Source organism: Portunus trituberculatus, chromosome 49 (assembly GCF_017591435.1).
Source record: "Portunus trituberculatus isolate SZX2019 chromosome 49, ASM1759143v1, whole genome shotgun sequence".
Classification (NCBI taxonomy): Eukaryota; Metazoa; Arthropoda; class Malacostraca; order Decapoda; family Portunidae; genus Portunus; species Portunus trituberculatus.
Genome location: NC_059303.1, coordinates 20,297,484 through 20,317,483, shown reverse-complemented (window position 1 = coordinate 20,317,483; position 20,000 = coordinate 20,297,484). Strand labels below are relative to the sequence as shown.

General features: G+C 41.4%; 1 protein-coding gene across 17 annotated transcripts in view; it reads left to right on the top strand.

Annotated features, from left to right (window-relative positions):
• Nucleotides 1–20,000, top strand: part of LOC123499249 (rap guanine nucleotide exchange factor 2-like) — a 269,844-nt gene that overhangs the window by 181,058 nt on the left and 68,786 nt on the right. For all 17 annotated transcript variants that reach the window (XM_045247032.1, XM_045247030.1, XM_045247029.1 and 14 more), the window contains one exon: nt 11,993–12,068. In XM_045247032.1, coding sequence (XP_045102967.1) covers nt 11,993–12,068 — 76 coding nt within the window. The remainder of the gene's footprint in view (nt 1–11,992; nt 12,069–20,000) is intronic.

The following is a 20,000-nucleotide window of genomic DNA, read 5'->3' as shown; positions in this document are numbered from 1 at the left end:
GAGAGAGAGAGAGAGAGAGAGAGAGAGAGAAAATGAGGTCAACCGTCTAGAACAAAGGATATTGGAAATGATGAAAGTAAAACAAAAGGTAATGGAGGAAATCGAGGCAGAAACTTAAGAAGAAATAAAGAAATTTGAATTGAATGACACACACACACACACACACACACACACACACACACACAGAGAGAGAGAGAGAGAGAGAGAGAGAGAGACGACCTTTTGCTTTCTAATCAGATTATGCTGAGGAAGCGAGAAAACAAGGAAAGGAAAGGAGAAGAAGAAGAGAAATGAATGTAAGAGAAGGAAGAAGAGCAGAAGAGATTATGAGTGAGATTTGAGATAAAGAGAATGTGAAAGAAAGAAAAAGATATGGTAAAGGATGAGCGAGAGGAAACGAATCAATAGATAAGAAATGGAGAGGAAGATGATGGAACAAAAGAAATTATGAAACGAGAAGGTGATAGAAGGAAAAGAAGAAATGGTAAAGGAAAAACGAGAGAAAATAAATTAATGGCGAGGGATATCAGGGAATGAAAGAAAGAATAAGAAATTGATGATAAGAAGACTTGTAGGAGATAATCAACAGGAAATAAGATGAAGAAATGAAAAAAAAGAAAAAATGATCGAGAGAATGTGAAGCAGAATAAAAGGGTAATGAAAGAGTAATAGAAAAAAAGAATGAAAGAAAAGAAAAGAGGAATAAAGAGAGAAGATAGTGAAAGTAGCAAGAACAAACCAAGTAAAAAGTAAAAAAAAAAAAAAAGATTAAAATTACAACAGGCAAAGAAGGTAAAGAGAAAAATGATAAGCGAAACAGACACGAAAGAGAAAATAAGGAAAAACAGAGAAGAAACATAAAAGAAACGGAATGTGGGAAGGGAAATAAACTAAGATCATTCAAAAAATATATATTCAAATGAAGAAAATGACAAAACAAAAATAAAAAAGAGAAAAACGAATCGGAAAGAAGAAAGAAAGAGGAAAAGAAGTGAGAGGCGAACAAATAAAGTGACAAAGGGAAATGTGGAAGAGGAAGAGATACGAGATAACGAAGACGGTGAATAGTAATAAAGGTAACAAAAGAGAAAGCGAACACAAAATGGAAGAGAAAAGAAAGAATCAAAAATATTAAAAGGAGAGAAGAAGGAAGAAAGGAAAGGAGAATAAAGTCAAATAGAAAACGACGAAAACAAACGTGGAATTGGAAGAAAAACGAGATAACGAAGACGGTGAATAGCAAGATTGAAAAAATTGAAAAAAAAAACACAATAAGGAATAGAAAAAATTAAATAAAAGAGAGAGAAGAAGGAAGAAAGGAAATAAGAACAAAGTCAAATAGAAAATGGAAAAAATGCACAAATGAGAAAAAGAAAACACGAATAGAAACAAGGAAGAAGGAGGAAATCAGAGGAAAAATCAAGGGAGATAAAATGAGAAAGGAGAATAAATGTGAGAAGAGAGAAAAAAGAGCAAGACACGACTTACAGAGGTGGTGGTGGTGGTGGTGGTGGCGTCGGAGGCTAATATATGGGCCACCTCCTGACGCAGACGCAGCAAGAGGAAGGAGGAGGAGGAGGAGGAGGATGACGCCAAACCTTCCTCTTCTTCTTCTTTCTCTTCTCTTCCGTGTCTTCCTCCTCATCCCTCGTTTCTTTTGTTATTGTTGTTGGTGGTGGTGGCGTTCTTCTTCTTCTTCTTCTTCTTCTTCTTCTTCTTCTTCTTCTTCTTCTTCTTCTTCTTCTTCTTCTTCTTCTTCTTCTCCTCCGGTTTTTCTTTATTTTAATCTCATTTCTTTCTTTTTTCTCTCTTTTTTCGCCCTCCTCCTCCTCCTCCTCCTCCTCCTCCTCCTCCTCCTCCTCCTCCTCCTCCTCCTCCTCATTGTCGTACTCTGAACAGAAAAGCCATTAAGAAAATTTCATCCCTTGTCGGAGAAATGAAAGACAGGAATTAACTCGGCGCGCAGACCTCACTCCTCAAGATTTGCTGTGGCGAGGGAGAACTGTGTGACAAAAGTAGCTGTTGTAGAAGTGAAGGGAGATGCTTGACTTTTTTTTTTTTTTTTTTTTTTTTTGTCATCTTTTTCACTCGTGTGTTCAAAATTGGTGGATTTTTTTTATCTATATATATTATGGATAGAAAGGATTCGTTTATTTTATTTATTTATTATTTTTTGGCCCTTTTTTTGGTGTTTTTTTTCAGAATTTGTGTGTAAATGTTATGGTTATTGAAAAAACTTATTTATTTATTTATTTATTTATTTATTTTCTTTCACAATTGTCTTCAAAATTTATATACGTTTTTTTTTTTTCATATCGTTATAAAGAACTTTACAAGGAGAGAGAGAGAGAGAGAGAGAGAGAGAGAGAGAGAGAGAGAGAGAGAGAGAGACAAAGAGCTGGGGACTGGAGTGATAAGTGGAGTCCGGGAGAGATGGACAAAGAAAGGGTAACAGAAGGAAGGAAGGGAAGAGAGAGAGAGAGAGAGAGAGAGAGAGAGAGAGAGAGAGAGAGAGAGAGAGCATTAGATTGAATTATAAGAAAGTAGACTAAAAATGAGAATGATAATAAAAGGATTGAAATATTAATCATACAAAATAAGGAAAATAAATTAAAAACCAAAAAATAAGATTGAACAAGCAGTAGAAAAAGGATAATAGTAACAACAACAACAACAACAACAACAACAATCAAAACAACAACATCAACAACAACAACAACAACAACAACAAAAACAACAACATCAACAACAACAACAACAACAACAACAATAATAACATCAACAACATGAACAACAACAACAACAATCAAAACAACAACAACAATCAAAACAACAACAACAACAACATCAACAACAACAACAACAACAATCAAAACAACAACAATAACAAAAACAAGAATAATAAAAACTGATAATTAAAAACAAAATTGAACTTCGAGAGAAAAAAAAATTGTGTTGGAAATGAGAACCAAAAACCAAGTTATTGAAAAAATTACAAAAACTCGCCGAGGAAAAATTGAAGGAAGATTCCAAGAAAAATCAAGAATTCTAAAACGCCCCAAAAAAGCATCGAAAATAAATAACTTCGGAGAATAAACTCGCTGATGAGATTGTGTTGGGAACTCTTGGGGAGGAGAGGAGGAGGAGGAGGAGGAGGAGGAGGAGGAGGAGGAGGAGGAGGAGGAGGAGGAGAACAACAAAATCTATAGCAACAATGACAACAGCAACAACAACAAAACAACGAAGAAGAAGAAGAAGAGGAAGAAATGAGCACAAAAAAAGAGCAAGAAATAGAAGAGAAAGAGGAGCAGAATGAGGAGGAATAAACAGAAGAGGAAGAGAAGGAGGAGGAAGAGAGAAAAAGAGGATAGATGATGATAATAAGAAGAGGAAAAAAATCGTCAACAAGAACAAGAAAAAGCAGGGATAGAATAAGAAGAGGATGAAAAGAAAATTGGAAAAAAGAAAAATGAAGGAGGAGGAGGAGAGGGAGTATAAGCAGAACAGGAACAAAAATAAGACGAGGAGGAAGAAGGAGAACAATAATAATAAGACGAGGAGATAGAGGAAAAAATAAGAACGACAAATAAGAAGAGGATGACAAGAAATAAGGAAAAAGAAGAAGAAGGAGGAGAAAGATTAAGCAGAACAGGAACAAAAAGACGAAGAGGAAAGAGAATGATAATAATAAGATGAGAAAGAAGAGGAAAAGAGACAAAATAATAACGACAAGAAAGAGGATGAAAGGAAATAAGGAAGAAGGAGGAGGAGGAGTAACGACAACAGGAACGAAAAAGAAAATGACGAAGAGGAAGAAGGGGAGTGAATATAATAGGAAGACGAGAAGAAAAAGGAGGAGGAGGAGGAGAGAAGAATGGCGGGTCGAGCGCAAAAGGGTCTCTCAAGTAAGGCGTGGGCGGAGAAACCATTGAGACCGCCGCCCATTCAGTCCCTTTGAAAGCCTGTGAGGATTATGAGGATGGGCGGCGAGGGGCGTGTGAGGCATTGCTGTGGCTGAGAGAGAGAGAGAGAGAGAGAGAGAGTGTTGGGAGTGGTGTCTAAATATTCTAGTGTATATGTGCCTGTCTTTGAACGTGAATGTATTAGGGCAAGGAACGGTTGTAAATGGAAAAAGTAGCAGTGTTGGAGTTATTTCGATGGTGTCTTTGAGTAATCCAGTGTGTGTTTAGGCAGGGTATGGTGCTGGAGTGTACAAGAAACGATATATGAAGGTAGTGGCGGGGAAAACTACTGAAAATGTTATGTTTGGCTGGGGGAAGAGTGTTAAGACGTGGTTGTAGGTTGGAAAGAAGCGCTGGAATTATGCAGATGAACGTGGAGGGTTGCCTTTAGTGTGGTAGTAGACTGGAAAAAGTACTGAAGTTGTAGAGATGGACTGGAAAGTAAGTCGGAGAGTTGTAGCGATCTGGAAAGTGGAAAGAGAACGTTGAATTTTAGTTTTATGCGGGAAATGTTGCTGGAACTACAAAAAATCGACTGGAAATAGTATGAAAATAGTAGTACGTGGACTTAAAAGGATCCAGAAATAACAGACTGTAATTGGACGAGAATGCATTAGTAGACCGGAAAGGAAGCTGGAACAACGCAACACAAAGCAACACAAAGAATGAACAAATGGTAAGAGATCTTTTGTACCTAACGAGGCTTTATATAATGCACTAAACTATTTACTCTAAAGTTAAGGACGAAGAGGAATAAAGAAAGTTAAGAAGAAAAAGATAAGGAAGGAGGACGAGAGGGGAAGAAAGAAAGGAATACACGTTCGCAAATAGATGACAAGACACGGAAGAAAAAAGTAGGAAGGAGAAGGAGAAAGAAGGTAAAAAAGACAAACATTGGCAGACATAGAAGAGAGGAAAAAGGGATCAGAGGAAGGAGGAAGGAGGGCACGGGAAGAAAAAGAATAATGAGGTGAAGAAAAAGAGGAAGAGGAGGAGGAAACAGATGATAAGGAGTGAGACAGATTGACGAGCATTAGAAAATAAAAAAAAAAGAGAGAAGGAGAAAAAGTTGCAGAGTATACGAAAAGGAGAATATACGGGGGAAGGGAAAAGTTGAATAAAAGAAAGAGGAATAGTAAAGGAAACGTAAGAGAAAGATTGACAAGCGTAAGAAAAGAAATGAAGAGAAGAGGAGTCACATTTTATAAAGGAGAGAATGCGAAAGAAATAGAGGAAAAAGGGGAATAAGAAGAAGAAAATATCGAGGAGGAAAAAAAGGGAAGAGAAAGGAAAGGAAAAAAAATGACAAGCAAAGAAAACAATTAACGAGAATACGACATAAAAGAAAAAAACGAAAGAAAAATATAGAAGAGAAGGAATGCAGAAAAAGAAGGAAGAGAAACATGAACAGACGTAAGAAAAAAAAGAAAGAAATGAGAAAAGATTCACACTTTAAAAGAAAATAGAGACGAAAACGGAAGTAATCAAGAGGAGGAAGATAAATAAGAAGGAAGAAAAGAAAGACTGACACACATGAGAAAAAATAACGATGGAGAGAAAAAGAGGTAAAGAGATAAAGGAGAGGAGGGGAAAGATAAAGAGAATGAAGGGAGGAGGAGGAGGAGGAGAGAGACAGGCAGGCATCGCGTCTTTGGTTCACTGACACGAAAGAGAGAGAGAGAGAGAGAGAGAGAGAGAGAGAGAGAGTTAAATGTGTACTTTTACGGATCTTTCTCACTCCACTCATTTTCTCTCTCTCTCTCTCTCTCTCTCTCTCTCTCTCTCTCTCTCTCTCTCTCTCTCTCTCTCTCTCTCTCTCTCTCTCTCTCTCTCTCTCTCCTCCTCTCCTCCTCCTCTCCTCCTCCTCCTCCTCCTCCTCCTCCTCCTCCTCCTCTTGTCACTTTTTGTCTGTCTGTTTGTTTCTTGCCTGTCTCTCTCTCTCTCTCTCTCTCTCTCTCTCTCTCTCTCTCTCTCTCTCTCTCTCTCTCTCTCTCTCTCTCTCTCTCTCTCTCTCTCTCTCTCTCTGGAAAAGGAGGCTTCAAATACTTTTTATGAGAGTTCAATGTTGAGAGAGAGAGAGAGAGAGAGAGAGAGAGAGAGAGACGAGGGTGGAGAGCTGAAGGACAGGATGAAAGACAGGAAGGAAAAAGAAACAAATAAATTCCAACACAAAGAACAAATGAAAAAGAAATAACAGAGATAATTAAGATGAATGAAATGAAGTGGGAGAGAGAGAGAGAGAGAGAGAGAGAGAAAACGCAAAAACAAAAATAAAACAAAAATAACACGTGATATGAAAAGTTAATAGAAAAAAAAAGAAATATGAAAAAAAAGGTAATTTATAGAGAATCGAACCCTACGTCCCATAATTCCAAGCTTGAAAATAAGAGAAAAAAAAAAAAAAAAAAAAAAAAAAAAAGGAAATAGCGCGGGTCTCTCAAGGGCACGCCAGAAATTCAGGACTCTTGAAAGTTTGTAGTTGTGGAGTCCTGAGGGAAAGGAGGAGAAGGAGGAGGAGGAAGAAGAAGAAGAAGAAGAAGAAGAAGGAGGAGGAAGAGGAGGTGAAATAGGAGGAGGAGGAGGAGGAGGTGAAATAGGAGGAAGAGAAGGAGGAGAAGAAGAAGGAAGAGGAGGTGAAATAGGAGGAAGAGAAGAAGGAGAGGAGAAGGAGAAAGAAGAGAAGAAGAAGAAGAAGAGAAGGAGGTGAAATAGTGGTTTAAGGATGTCTAGGTGAAGGTGAAGTAGGAGGAGAAAGACGAAGAAGAGGATTGAATAAGAGGAGGAGGAGGAAGAAGAGGAAGAGGAGGAGAAGTGATGGTGGTAGAGAAAGTATTGGAAATCAAACCTGAGAAGAGGAGGAGGAAAGTTAAGAATAGGAAGGAAGGAAGAAGAGGAGGAGGAGGAATACAAAGGAATACAAAGGAAAGCCAAACAGCAACAGACCTGTTGGTCCTTTCGAGGCTGTTTGGTAACTATTTCTAACTGGCTACAGATAAGAGAGACAGGACAGTACTGGAGAAGGCTCCTCCCCACCCACCACTCCCTCCAGCTTTCGCTGGCATGGAAAATAGTTTGGAAAAGTACCATGCAGTGTGGAAAAACTGACATGGAATTTTCACAGGAAAGGATGAAAGGAGATTCTATTATTCACCCTACGGTGAACTCTACATATCTATCTATAAGAAGGTTACACATAATAATTGATACTAGATGTTTAATTATTCAGACAAGAAGAGAGCTTGTTGGGGGTTATTCTTTAAATATTTATCAATTTTGTTTTTGAATGATGCAATGGAAGTACTGTTTACTATTTCTGAAGGAAGCTTATTCCAAATGTTAACAATTCTATTAAAGAAAAAGTGCTTTGCCTCGTGGGTTTTAAGGAGGAGGAGGAGGAGGAGGAGGAGGAAAATTGATTGAGTGATTGAACTGAATTGACGCTTTAACAAAGAAGAAGAAGGAAACACAAAATATTTATCCTCAGTCTTCCTCCTTTGAGAGAGAAGTAATAGGAAGAAAAAGAGGAAGAAGAAAGGAAAAGAAACATGAGAAGAATGAAGAAGAAGAAGAATAAAGAATAAACAAGGGCAGGAAGAAATACAGGAGAGAAGGAAAATATGATGAAACACAACAAGGAGAATGAAAGGAGGAGGAGGAGGAGGAGGAGAATAACAGGAAAATAATTATGCTGACGGAGAGGAGGAGGGAGAAGTAAGCGAGAAAATAATGATGATGAGGAAGAAGAGAGAGAGGAGGAAGAAAAGAGGAAGATAGAGAAGCAGAAAGAAAAACAACAAGGAAGATGATTACGACGATGAAGGAAAGGAGAAAAATAAAGAAGAAGAGGAGGAATAAATAAGAGAAAGAGGAGGAGGAGGGGGAAGAAGAAAAAGAGGAAGGAGAAGAAGACGACGAAGTACAAGAATCATTTTGCATCCCAGTGCTCAAACAGTGAAGGCAGACAAGAAGCTCTCGAAAATATTAAGATTTCCTTGGGGGACGCCGGGACCAGGAGGTGCTGAGGCGAGGCTGAAAAATGACCCAGCTGAAAAAAAAAAAGAAGAAAAAGAAAGAAAAAACATGTCCTCTATTGCCCGTCTCGCTCAAACCCTTGCCTCTCTCTCTCTCTCTCTCTCTCTCTCTCTCTCTCTCTCTCTCTCTCTCTCTCTCTCTCTCTCTCTCTCTCTCTCTCGTGTGTGTCCTTGCGTCACTGAAGGAGCAACAACAAAAGAATCGTTTTCATTATGCATAGCTGGACACACACACACACACACACACACACACACACACACACACACACACACACACACACACACACACACACACACACACACACACACACACTTTCCCTTCTTTTTTCCTTTTTTTCTTTCCTTCCTCCTTATCATTTCTCTTCCTTTCCTCCATTCCCTCCCATTTTCCTCTCCCTCATATCTCATTTCTTTCCCCACTTCTTTCCACCTTCAACTATTCTCTCTCTCTCTCTCTCTCTCTCTCTCTCTCTCTCTCTCTCTCTCTCTCTCTCTCTCTCTCTCTCTCTCTCTCTATTGGCTTCGCGACTTTAACCTGTTCTTTGCTGCCTTCAATATTTACACTGCCATCAGGGTGTCGCTCATCGAGAGAGAGAGAGAGAGAGAGAGAGAGAGAGAGAGAGAGAGAGAGAGAGTATTCCTCCCTCCCTGTCCTCTTCTCTCATTCTTTCTTTTCTAACCTGTTATGCTTTTTAACCTTTGAGATGTAATAGTGTAAGGGAGAGAGAGAGAGAGAGAGAGAGAGAGAGAGAGAGAGAGAGAGAGAGAGAGAGAGAGAGAGAGAGAGAGAGAGAGAGAGAGAGAGAGAGAGAGAGAGAGAGAGAGAGAGAGCAGTGATATTAGAGAAACGAGAGAGAGAGGACAGAGAGAGAGAGAGAGAGAGAGAGAGAGAGAGATGCAGTGACTCTTTGAACCGTGAGGAGTCAAGACTGAAGTATGAGACGAGGAGATGGAAGAAGGCATGAAGAGGAGGAGGAGGAGGAGGAGGAGGAGGAGGAGGAGGAGCAGGAGGAAGAAGAAGCAGCGGCAACTTAAGGAGTGGTGATGGTGATGCAGTCCTCTCTCTCTCTCTCTCTCTCTCTCTCTCTCTCTCTCTCTCTCTCTCTCTCAACACTCACATCTCAACGAAAAAAAAGCGTAACGGGATGGAAATGAAAGAATGAGAGAAGAGGAAGGGGGAAAGGAATACTCTCTCTCTCTCTCTCTCTCTCTCTCTCTCTCTCTCTCTCTCTCTCTCTCTCTCTCTCTCTCTCTCTCTCTCTCTCGTTTAATTTTTCGTCTCTAGTCATTTCGCTTTCACTCTTCTATTCGCGAGCCATTAAGTGAGTGAGTGAAGTTAGCGGAGGAGAGAGAGAGAGAGAGAGAGAGAGAGAGAGAGAGACAGAGACAGTGAGGGAGGGTAGGAGTTCTCAGCGCAAGACAAACACTGTAGCCAAACCTTCAAATCGCGCGGCCTGCCGATTATAATCATCAAAGCAAACAGCGAGCGTGTGCGGTGTCATTTTAGTGGGACTTTGTTTGGCCAGGTTAGTGCAAACAGTTGGTAGAGAGGAGGAGGAGGAGGAGGAGGAGGAGGAGCTGAGTTCGAAAAAATGCATGGGGAAAAAAAAAAACTAATGGTAAAGAGAAAGATTTTTTTTATTTCAATGTAGTTTTACCTATTTTGTGTTTTCTATATCCGTTAGTTTATTTATTGTTTGCTTTTTTACTTTTCTGGTATTTGAAAGTTTAGGTGAAGGAGAATTGCTTATTTTTCATTGTTTTCTTGAAATTTGAAGTGAATAGAATGTCCATCTTGCCCTGCCTTCCTCTTGTCCTATAGTACGTTGTCCGCCCTTCATTGCCTTCCCTTGCCTGTCTTACCCTGGCTTGTTTTGTCTTATCTTGTCTTACCCAACCTTACCCTGTCTTGCCCTGCTCTGCCCTGTCTTGTCCTGTCTTAACGTGCTTTACCCTGTCTTACTCTGTCTTTCTGTAACTCTGCCTTGCCCTGCTTGCTCCAAATATCTCACCTTTGAAGTCTGCCTGTATCCTCCTCCTCCTCCTCCTCCTCCTCCTCCTCCTCCTCCTCCTCCTCACACTTCCCTGAGGATGCTGAAGGAGTTTGGTTGTTTATAGAGGCCCCGCCACTTGTGATAGGCGTAGGAATGCCGGAGAAGAAAGGGAGAGGCTGAGGAGTAATAGGTGTAGGAGTGGCCATATGCCCCGCCGCCCTCTCATGCTACCCTGTTCTCCCCTCCCCGCCCATGCAACCCTCTCTCCCCGCCTGCCTTCTCTTCCTCCCTCTCGTCTGCTTTATGGCACCATTCTCCCCGAGGCTGTAAGGCGACTGGAGGCCAAACGCCTTCATGCCATCTTACTTTCCCCTTTACCTGCCTGTCGTGCACACTCGCCCCGCAATGTATTAGTCAAGCACAATGCCATTAAGAGTCCTCGTAAGGTTCAGGGAGGCGAGGCAAGGCGAGGCGGAGCTGGGAGACGCTGGGAAGACTAGGGAGCAGCGGGGTGTGCGTTCCGGCGCCGCCTCGAGATGGAGACAGTAAACACACGCTTCGCCGAGCAACGGAGAGGAGTGAAGTGTTGAGATGAACGTTGCCGCCGCTCGCTCGTGCCAAGCGGGCGTTCCTGCAGAGAGATCCATATGTTGAAATATTTCCGCCGCACCTCCAATATTTTCAAAAGGCTCTAGTTGAAGTGACACTGGTTTTTGATAGTGTTTCTGATCCTGGTGATAGATTAACAGTATATTCACATGAGTGACTGGAGAAACACTCGTGAGAACCCTGTTAGTCATCTCTGTGGCCTTGAAAATAGTCTTGCTGGGAGAGCAAAGGGTTTCCCAGAGAGAGAGAGAAAGAGACTAAGGGAGGGGAGGTGGAAACTGGTAGCAAATGTGAGTGCGCGGGGATGTAATTAACAGGATTTATTGTGCGTGGGTCGCTGTGCCTAATGGTGAGCCATTGTGGGCCTCCTGAAATAGCTGACTCCGGCCACTTGGGTTTGTTTACAGCGCCATTAAGGTGGATGGCTCCCCGAAGTGGCGGTGGCTCAGGCAAAACTCCGTACTGAACCAAGGCGCGCGGGCCGGCCCTTAATTAACCCCACTCTTGTTTGCGGGGAGAGAGAGAGAGAGAGAGAGAGAGAGAGAGAGAGAGAGAGAGAGAGAGAGAGAGAGAGAGAGAGAGAGAGAGAGAGAGAGAGATGCCCGTATTTTTAAACACTTTGTTCCCTCATTAAGACTGTTTTCAAAAGCCACAAAGGATTTTTTTTGTTATGAGAGAGAGAGAGAGAGAGAGAATATGTGTGTGTGTGTGTGTGTGTGTGTGTGTGTGTGTGTGTGTGTGTGTGTGTGTGTGTGTGTGTGTGGTATGGTATGGGTGCAAGGAAGAAGGGGCGCTGTCTGCTGCTGCTGATGATGATGATAACGAGCAAAACTGTGCTGAACTTGAACTAACCACTTGTGGTCAATTTTCAGACTAGCGGTTTAACAAAATGTCAAAATCTAGGCGAGTTTTCTGCCGTAGATTTTATACTCCATCTGTACCAGGCGACAAATTTGTGTGTTTGAAAGCCACATCGAAATCGTGGTATAAGCATGATAGTAGTGGTGGGCGTGGTAGTAGTAATAGCAGCAGCAGCAGTAGTAGTAGTAGTAGTAGTAGTAGTAGTAGTAGTAGTAGCAATTCATGATATTATTGTTATTATTTTTTCATGTATTTAGTTGTTGCTGTGATGTTAATGTGGTCATTATTGTCACGGGGAAATTACTACATAGCAATAGTGGTCGATGTTGTTACTGCTGTTGCTGCCTCTAATATTCCTCTGCAGTGATAATATTCAAGCTGTCACTGTTCTTGTACCATTACCAATACATAATAGTACTAAATGTCGCTATTATTACTGCTTTAATATTTTGTTGTGTTATTAATGGTGTTGTTATTGTTGTTGTTAATGTTGTAGTACCAGCATCGTTCGTAACACTTATCTTTCTATTCGCAGCTTCGGGAAGCGTTCGGGAGGCGGGGGGCGGCGGACCAACGAGTGCCTCATCCTCGAGCCCTCCGAGATGCTTGTGGTGAGTACTGTACCCTTCCCTCCGCCACCTCCTGCCTGGCGTGACCTGAACCGCGCCAGGCCACTCACTACTCACGCCTCTCATCTCATCATCCTCGTGTTTGTGAGTGCCCTCTGTTGCCGCCACTCACCCGCGTCTCTAAATATGTTTCGTGACACCTGGGCTGCTTCATATTTTTTTTATTATCATTCATCTTTTTTTTCTTTCATTTTTCCTCCTGAATTTCACGAACCCAACCTAACCTAACTTAATTAAACTATTGCCTGGTATCCTTAACTCCTTCATTACTAGGATACATTTTTATCTTGAGATTTGTGTACGATTAGACTTTTTATTGATATTAGGAAGTGTCTGTGGAGGTCAGAAGATTAATGGCCAAAGTCTTTACTATTTTTAACTCCGACATGAGTTTCAGAAGCTGTGTAAAATCACCAGATAGTAACCAAAATGAATATGGAAACGCGTCATGATACTTGAGGGGTTAACAGCGAGAGCATAACCTCCGTCTTAACTAATTGTCACGCTCACCTGTCACTCGTCACCTGGTACCTGCGTCAGTCCCTCCGCCACCTGTCCGTCTACCGGCCGTGATGAAAAAAATAATAAAAACACGAGAATACGATGAAAAAAAAAAAAAAAGGCTGCCTCATTAACGAAATTATCTTCTTTTTCTCTCTTAATCTTTTATTGAGAGAGAGAGAGAGAGAGAGAGAGAGAGAAAGTGGGTGGGTGAGCTAATAACAAGCCAGTGCCGATGTAATAACTGGCCTTCCATCCTAATGTTCCGACTCTCCTTCCTCACCTATATATTGACCGGACCTCCTCCTCCTCCTCCTCCTCCTCCTCCTCCTCCTCCTCCTCCTCCTCCTCGACGTCTTGTTAGGACCAAATAAATCATCTTTCCTATTCGTTTGTGGACTTGTTTCTCTCTCTCTCTCTCTCTCTCTCTCTCTCTCTCTCTCTCTCTCTCTCTCTCTCTCTCTCTCTCTCTCTCTCTCTCTCTCTCTCTCTCTCTCTCTGCATCTCTTCATCTGTCTCTATCCTGCTCCCCTCGTTTCCTCAATTAATCACCCTCTGGTCTTCATTCCCGCTTCGTTCTCTCTGGGCGCCGGCAGAAATCTTTCTCCTCCCTCCGTTCACTACTTCCCAGTCTCCCTGTTTTCTCTATTATGGCGAGATGGATACTGTGTCCGCCGCCTTGAGGGATTTCTGGCTGGGTTGTTGAAGGGAGACTATGGTGTGTCCTTTGAGAAGACCGGTAAAAAACCTGAAAACACCCTTGAAAACATTAAAACCATATTAAAAGATGAAATACCTTTGAAAATACGCGTAGAAGGTCTGGAAACGCCCTTGAAAACATGAAAGTAATATTGAAAAGATTAAATACCTTTGAAAATACCCGTAAAAGTTTGAAAATACCGCTGAAAGCATTGAAATCATATCGAAAAGACGGAATATCTTTGAAAATACCCGTATAATGTGTGAAAACATCCTTGAAAATATTAAAGCAACACCGAAAAGATGAAATACCTTTGAGAATAAACGTGAAAGGTCGAAAAACATTCTTCGAAACAAAAAAAAAATTCTTGAAAGCACTAAAACACCCTTAACCTCTTCAGTACTGGGACGCATTTTTACCATGATTTTTGGGTATGACTAGACGATTTCATTGGCATCAGGAAGGGTCTACGGAGGTCAGAAGATTAATGTCCAAAATCTTCACTATTTAAATCCTCACAAAAGTTTCTGAAGCTATGAAAAATCTCCAAATAGTAAGCAAAATGAATATGAAAACACGGTATGGTATTGAAGGTATTAAAAATATGAAAACAATTGAAAAACTAAGTCACGTCTTCTAGAACCCCTTATAAAGTAATTAAGTAAAAATACATAACCACAAACTTGCTCTCCGGTCAGAAGGAAAGACGCGAAGCAACTTTGATACAAGCACACCAGACCTCACCAGCCAGCAGACCGTCTCTCATTAGCAATCCAGCGCCGGACAATACAGCTCAGGTTGCCCGGCTTTGTAAACCAGGCCACGAAATTAGAAGCCTTTCATAGCATAGCGCAGGGCAGCCTATCCATTGCCTTTGTGAGAATTGCTTAGAGATCTTTACGGGACAGGCAGCAGGCGGCGTGGTTCGTGGCTGTGCTGTGTTTAGGGTACAGCGCCGCCATCGTGGTAAGTTAATCGAACGTTTTAAAATTCATAAAGGGTTTGCGAGTGCCGAGGCAGCCTGGCTAAGTTGTTTTCGCTCCACTTCACCTACAGAGAGAGAGAGAGAGAGAGAGAGAGAGAGAGAGAGATTGGTTTGAGTTGGAGAGAAAGGAGATATGAGGGAGAGGAAAATCGGAGGAAAAGAAGAGAAGGAATTAGGGAAAAGGAGGAAGGAAGGAAAAAAGTATAAGAATGAAAGTGTGTGTGTGTGTGTGTGTGTGTTGAACTTTGTCCTCTTGTAGTCTGGTGTTGTGCAGGGACTAACTTTTGTCCTCCCGTTGGTGTCTTCACTCTTTTTGTTGCAGTAAGTCTCCCTGTTGCTGTCCTGGATGTATTTTGGTGCAGTGAGCGTAACCTTTGTCTTCTTGCCACTGTCTTCATTATGTATGCATTGCAGAAACGGTAACAAAAATACAAGGTTCTTTAAAATATGACCTTTTGTTAACATTTAACCCTTGTTTCTACAGTATCCAAGAACATTTTCTCTAGTTATCTCAAAATGTCGGGTATTTTAACATCCACTCTTATTTTTCCTCCCAGCGGTAATGTTGCCGTGGTACAGTGGAACCATACGTGCTTTGGGGTTCGAGGGTCTCCAAGCGCATGGGTTCGAATCCTGTCCACGGTCCGAGTGTAGGTAGGGCTTCCTCACTCGGGGCAAGGGTTTCCTAGCGGGTGGGCTTTTGAGATAGGAGGTACCCCAAAAAGTATCCCCTTTAGCCCATAAATTCTCGTGAAAAGCCCACATGGTATAAATAAAAAAAAAAAAAAATTGAATTGGTTAGAAGCTACTGTTGTTTGTGGTGTGTGGCGGGAAACGATGACAGAGTTTATTAATAGTACATTCTTATGTTCTACCTCTTTTGTTAGCATTTTTAACCCCTTCAGTACCAGGACACGTCTTCATATTTATTTTGGATACTATTTGACTGTTTTATACACCTTCGGAAACTCATGTTGGGATTGAAATGATGAGGACTCTGTACTATTAATCTTCTGATCCCGATAGAACCTTGGTGTAAGTAAAATCGTCTAATCACATCAAAAAGTCATGATAAAAATGCGTCACAGTACGGAAAGGTTTAAAGGTATTTATATTATTATGATCTTGTATCAAACCTAACCTAACCTAACCATAACTTTAATCTAACCTAACGTAGCCATAACTTTAACCTAACTTAACCTAACCTAACCTAACCTTACCTAACCTACCTTACCTTACCTTACCTTACCTTACCTTACCTGACCTGACCTTAATCAAACTTGACTGCTCGTACATTCTTCAGTTTTTGTATCTTCTCTTATCAAACACCAGCGTCACCGTCACGAGACAGGCGCCGCTGGTCCACCGCCTCGGCACCTTCATTGTAACGCTACCTCGATCGTTAGTCTGCCTTCATTGTCTTGTTTAGGAAGGGACCGTCTGGCTTGGACCGTGGTAGCCTTACGTGGCCTGTGTTCAGATGTCAGTCCGTCAGTTACACTCTCTCTCTCTCTCTCTCTCTCTCTCTCTCTCTCTCTCTCTCTCTCTCTCGCTCTCGCTCTTGTCTCATCCCTTTCACTCACTTAGCAATTCTGAATTCCTCTCCCCTCGTGATGAGCTTCAGAGGCCGCCGGCAGTCACAAGATAGATAGAGAGAAGAGAGAGAGAGAGAGAGAGAGAGAGAGACGTAATAAATAACATGCATTTCACCTCACCTCACCTCACCTCACCACATCTTACACCTTGTTTCTTTTTTCTCCTCTCCTTCATCTCATCTTACTTTACTTTATATATTCTCTCTCCTTTCCTCTCTCTCATCTCTCTCCTGCTTCATTCCTTCCTTGCTTCTTTCATTCTGAGGATAATTGAACCTCTAAGGGATACAACTCTCTTCGTTCTAACCTCACTGAGCAATGTTGGGCCGCTTCACCAGCCTCCAGCCTCCAGAACTCTAACCTCAGTCTTACCTTCCCCGAGAGACGCGAGGCAGGTGAAGCTAAGGTCGTTGGGAGACTGAGAGCTACATTTTGAAATTTCCGCAATTCCACTGCTTTCAAGAGGCTGTGGTTAAAGTTACAAGTTTTTAAAGATGTTTTTGGTGGTTCTATTGACAGATTATTAAGATTTTTATATTATTGACAGAAGAAACACTTGATTACACTCAGAATTATCTCATTGGTCATTGAAATATAGTAAAGATAGCGGTTCTATTGGTTCTATTGACAGATAAAGATTCTTTTATTATTGACAGAAAAATCATTCGATAACACATTGAATTATCTCTACAGCCTTTTGAAAATAGTGGGGATGACGGTTTTATTGATAGGTTAACAAGAGTTTTATATTATTGACAGAAAAACACTCCATTGCACGTTGAATTATCTCTATGGCGTTTGGAAAATAGTGGGGATGGCGGTTTTATTGATAGGTTAACAAAATTTTTATATTATTAACAGAAAAAAAAACACTCGTTAACACTTTGAATCATCCCTGTGCCCTTTGAAAAATACAGAGAGTAAGAGAGCAAAGTGTTTCTGAATACGGGACACACATCCTTAAGTTTTCCCTCCCCAATGTGAGCCTCCCTCCCTTCCTCCTTCCAGGCTCCAGTCGGTGAAATGTACGATGCCTTGCCTCCTCTTATCCTCGTCTTTACGCTCCCTCCTCCGCCTCGTTCACTTGAATTCGCGTGAACGTAAATCGTGTCCCCGGTTAGGTCAAGTCAGGTCAGGCCGTGTGTTTGTCTTGCTTTGAGGCGTCGTGTTCTGTGCCTCGCTGCGTTTATTTGTTCCTTGCTGGTGTTCTTGAGAGTCAGTCAGTCCAGTCTCTCTCTCTCTCTCTCTCTCTCTCTCTCTCTCTCTCTCTCTCTCTCTCTCTCTCTCTCTCTCTCTCTCTCTCTCTCTCTCTCTCTCGCTCAGCTGGTCGATGTTAGCAGAATTTTTCAGGGTTGTTAATTTGGATGAGATAAGAAATGGCGGGTTTATGTCAGATGAAGTAAAAAAAAAAAGTAAATTGATAATAAAAATAGGAAAGAAATGATAACTTCAGCAAATTTCTGTCAGTCAGTCAGGCGCGTCTCTCTCAGCTGGTTGACGTTAGCAAAAATTCTCAGTGTTCAATAATATGGATGGGATGAGAAATGGCGGTTTTATGCTTAGTAAAATTAGATTTGCTCCAAAAATGAATAAAATAAAATCAAGATAGGCAGGAAATGGTAGCTTAAGTAAATATATTAGAGTCATTACTTTGAATAGGCAAGAAATACGGCACGGATTCAAACTTGCTTTAATTTGAAATACAGTAAAAAAAAAAAAAAAAGATAACTCTGCCTTAAGTAAAGTAATTCTCAGGGTGATTAATCAGGACTGGACAAGGAATAATTGGTTCAAGCTTGAAAACATTAGATTTGAAAAGAGATAAGAAATTAGTTCTCACGCCGAGTGGTGGATGAATGGAAGAGAGAGAGAGAGAGAGAGAGAGAGAGAGAGAGAGAGAGAGAGAGAGAGAGAGAGAGAGAGAGAGAGAGATTGACGCGGTGGAAAACTTCAGAGATAGAAAAACAGAGGATAAAATAAAAGAGGAAAGATGAAAATAATAAAATATCGTCCTAGAAAGAAAGATTAGAATAGATACAAGAAAAAAATGGAGACGGTATAGAAATAGAACGTAATTGAAAGAAATAGGAAGGAAAAAAAAGAGCGGGAAATATAAAAAGAAGTGTAAATTTATGGATGTTGGTCGTGGTAATGTAAGTTTTTCAATATTTTGGTTCATATACTAAAGAGAGAGAGACATAGACAGACAGACAGACAGACAGACAGACAGACATAACCCCCTCCTTCCATCTTGCTATACTGACTGTGGGGAGAAGAGAGAAAGTGAATCGGGGTTACTGGTGTGATGGGAGTGGTAATGGTGACGATTGTGGTGATAGAGGCCGTAGCAGTAATGGTAGTAGCAGCCGTGGTCGTGGGAGCCGCAGTTAGAGGGTCGTGACAGCCGTTGTAGTGGTGGTAGTAGTGATGGTGGTCGTACAAGCCGCAGTTAAAGAGTCGTGGGGAGTCGTGTAGTCACCCCCAACAGGAATAGTTTGTTAATTTTGATGATTAATGATGCGTGTTGAGGCGAGGCGGGCTGAGGATTGAGGGGAGAAGGGAGAGGGAGAGATGATGAGATGAGGGTGACTTGTTGGGTTACTTCAAGAGAGAGATGAAAGAGGAGGAGGAGGAGGAGGAGGAGGAGGAGGAGAGAACAGGAGGGGAAACTCAAAAGAACACAAAGAAATAACAGACACCACCAGATTTGTTAGTCCTTTAAACCAGTCTGTTTTGGGAAGGAAGAAGAGGAGGAAGAGCAAGAGGAATAGGAAGAGAAGAGAAATACACAGACGAACACAACAGTAAAACAAAAAAACAAGATATAGTCCTCAATAAGCTGGGTTTTTTAGGGGACGAGGAGGAGAAAGAGCAGGAATGGAGAACACGAGAGAATATAAATGGAAAACAAAACAGTAGCGAAATTTTTGGGTCTTACGACACTTTTGTGGAGAGAAATACAAACACTAAGGAACGTAAATCAAGGTAAACAGCAACAGGCATTGAGGAGGAGGAGGAGGAGGAGGAGGAAGAAGATGAAGAAGAAGAAGAAGAAGAAGAAGAAGAAGAAGAAGAAGAAGAAGAAAGGAAAAGAACATAGAGAAAGAAAGGAACCTCATCAAATATGTTAGTCCTTTCGAGGCTTTGAGGAAGAGGAAGAGGAGAAGAAGAAGAAGAAGAAGAAGAAGAAGAAGAAGAAGAAGAAGAAGAATCAACTCACTTCACTGTATTCACATACTCCTTTGCCACTCTCAATCTCAACCTTGCCTCCCAAAAATTATGATGAATCATAAAGGGAGTTTAAAGAGACAGAGTGAATATTGGAATGGGTTGACCAGCGGCACCATCAGAGAGAGAGAGAGAGAGAGAGAGAGAGAGAGAGAGAGAGAGAGAGAGAGAGAGAGAGAGAGAGAGAGAGAGAGAGAGAGAGAGAGAGAGAGAGAGAGAGAGAGAGAGAGACGTTTGGAATCGAAATGTTTCTACTTGACTAACTGCACACCTTATATGAGAGAGAGAGAGAGAGAGAGAGAGAGAGAGAGAGAGAGAGAGAGAGAGATGAATGGACTCAATTTGTACGGGAAGGTATTGGATGTAGCAAGACTGGGAGAAGAAATGGAAAGGAATGGGAAGGTCTTGGGAACTGGACTGAAAGAGGGTGGTGGTGGTGGTGGTGGTGGTGGTGGTGGTGGTGGTGGTGGTGGTGATGGGACAGAAGGAGGAGAAAAGAGAGATAAAAGAAATGAGAGAGAGGAATCTTTCTCTCCTTTCACACTTGTCAGAGAGAGAGTGAGTCAATATAGGAAATAACACTGCATGGATGGAGTAGTAGTAGTAGTAGTAGTAGTAGTAGTAGTAGTAGTAGTAGTAGTAGTAGCAGCAGCAGTAGCAGTAGTAGTAGAACAGCTTCATCAAGAATTCCATCACATTCCATCCAAGAACACAAAGGAAAAACAACACCTGCAGATCTATTGGCCTCACAAGTATGTAACAGTTATCTCTCACTTAAGCTAGCCACTATATCCCACCTTAAAAAAAAAAAAAAAAAAAAACAGTCTGGTCTTGATAATAGTCCTAAAAGTCAACCTATCCACACACCATCATTTTTTTTCTCTCTCTCTTTCTCCCAATGACAA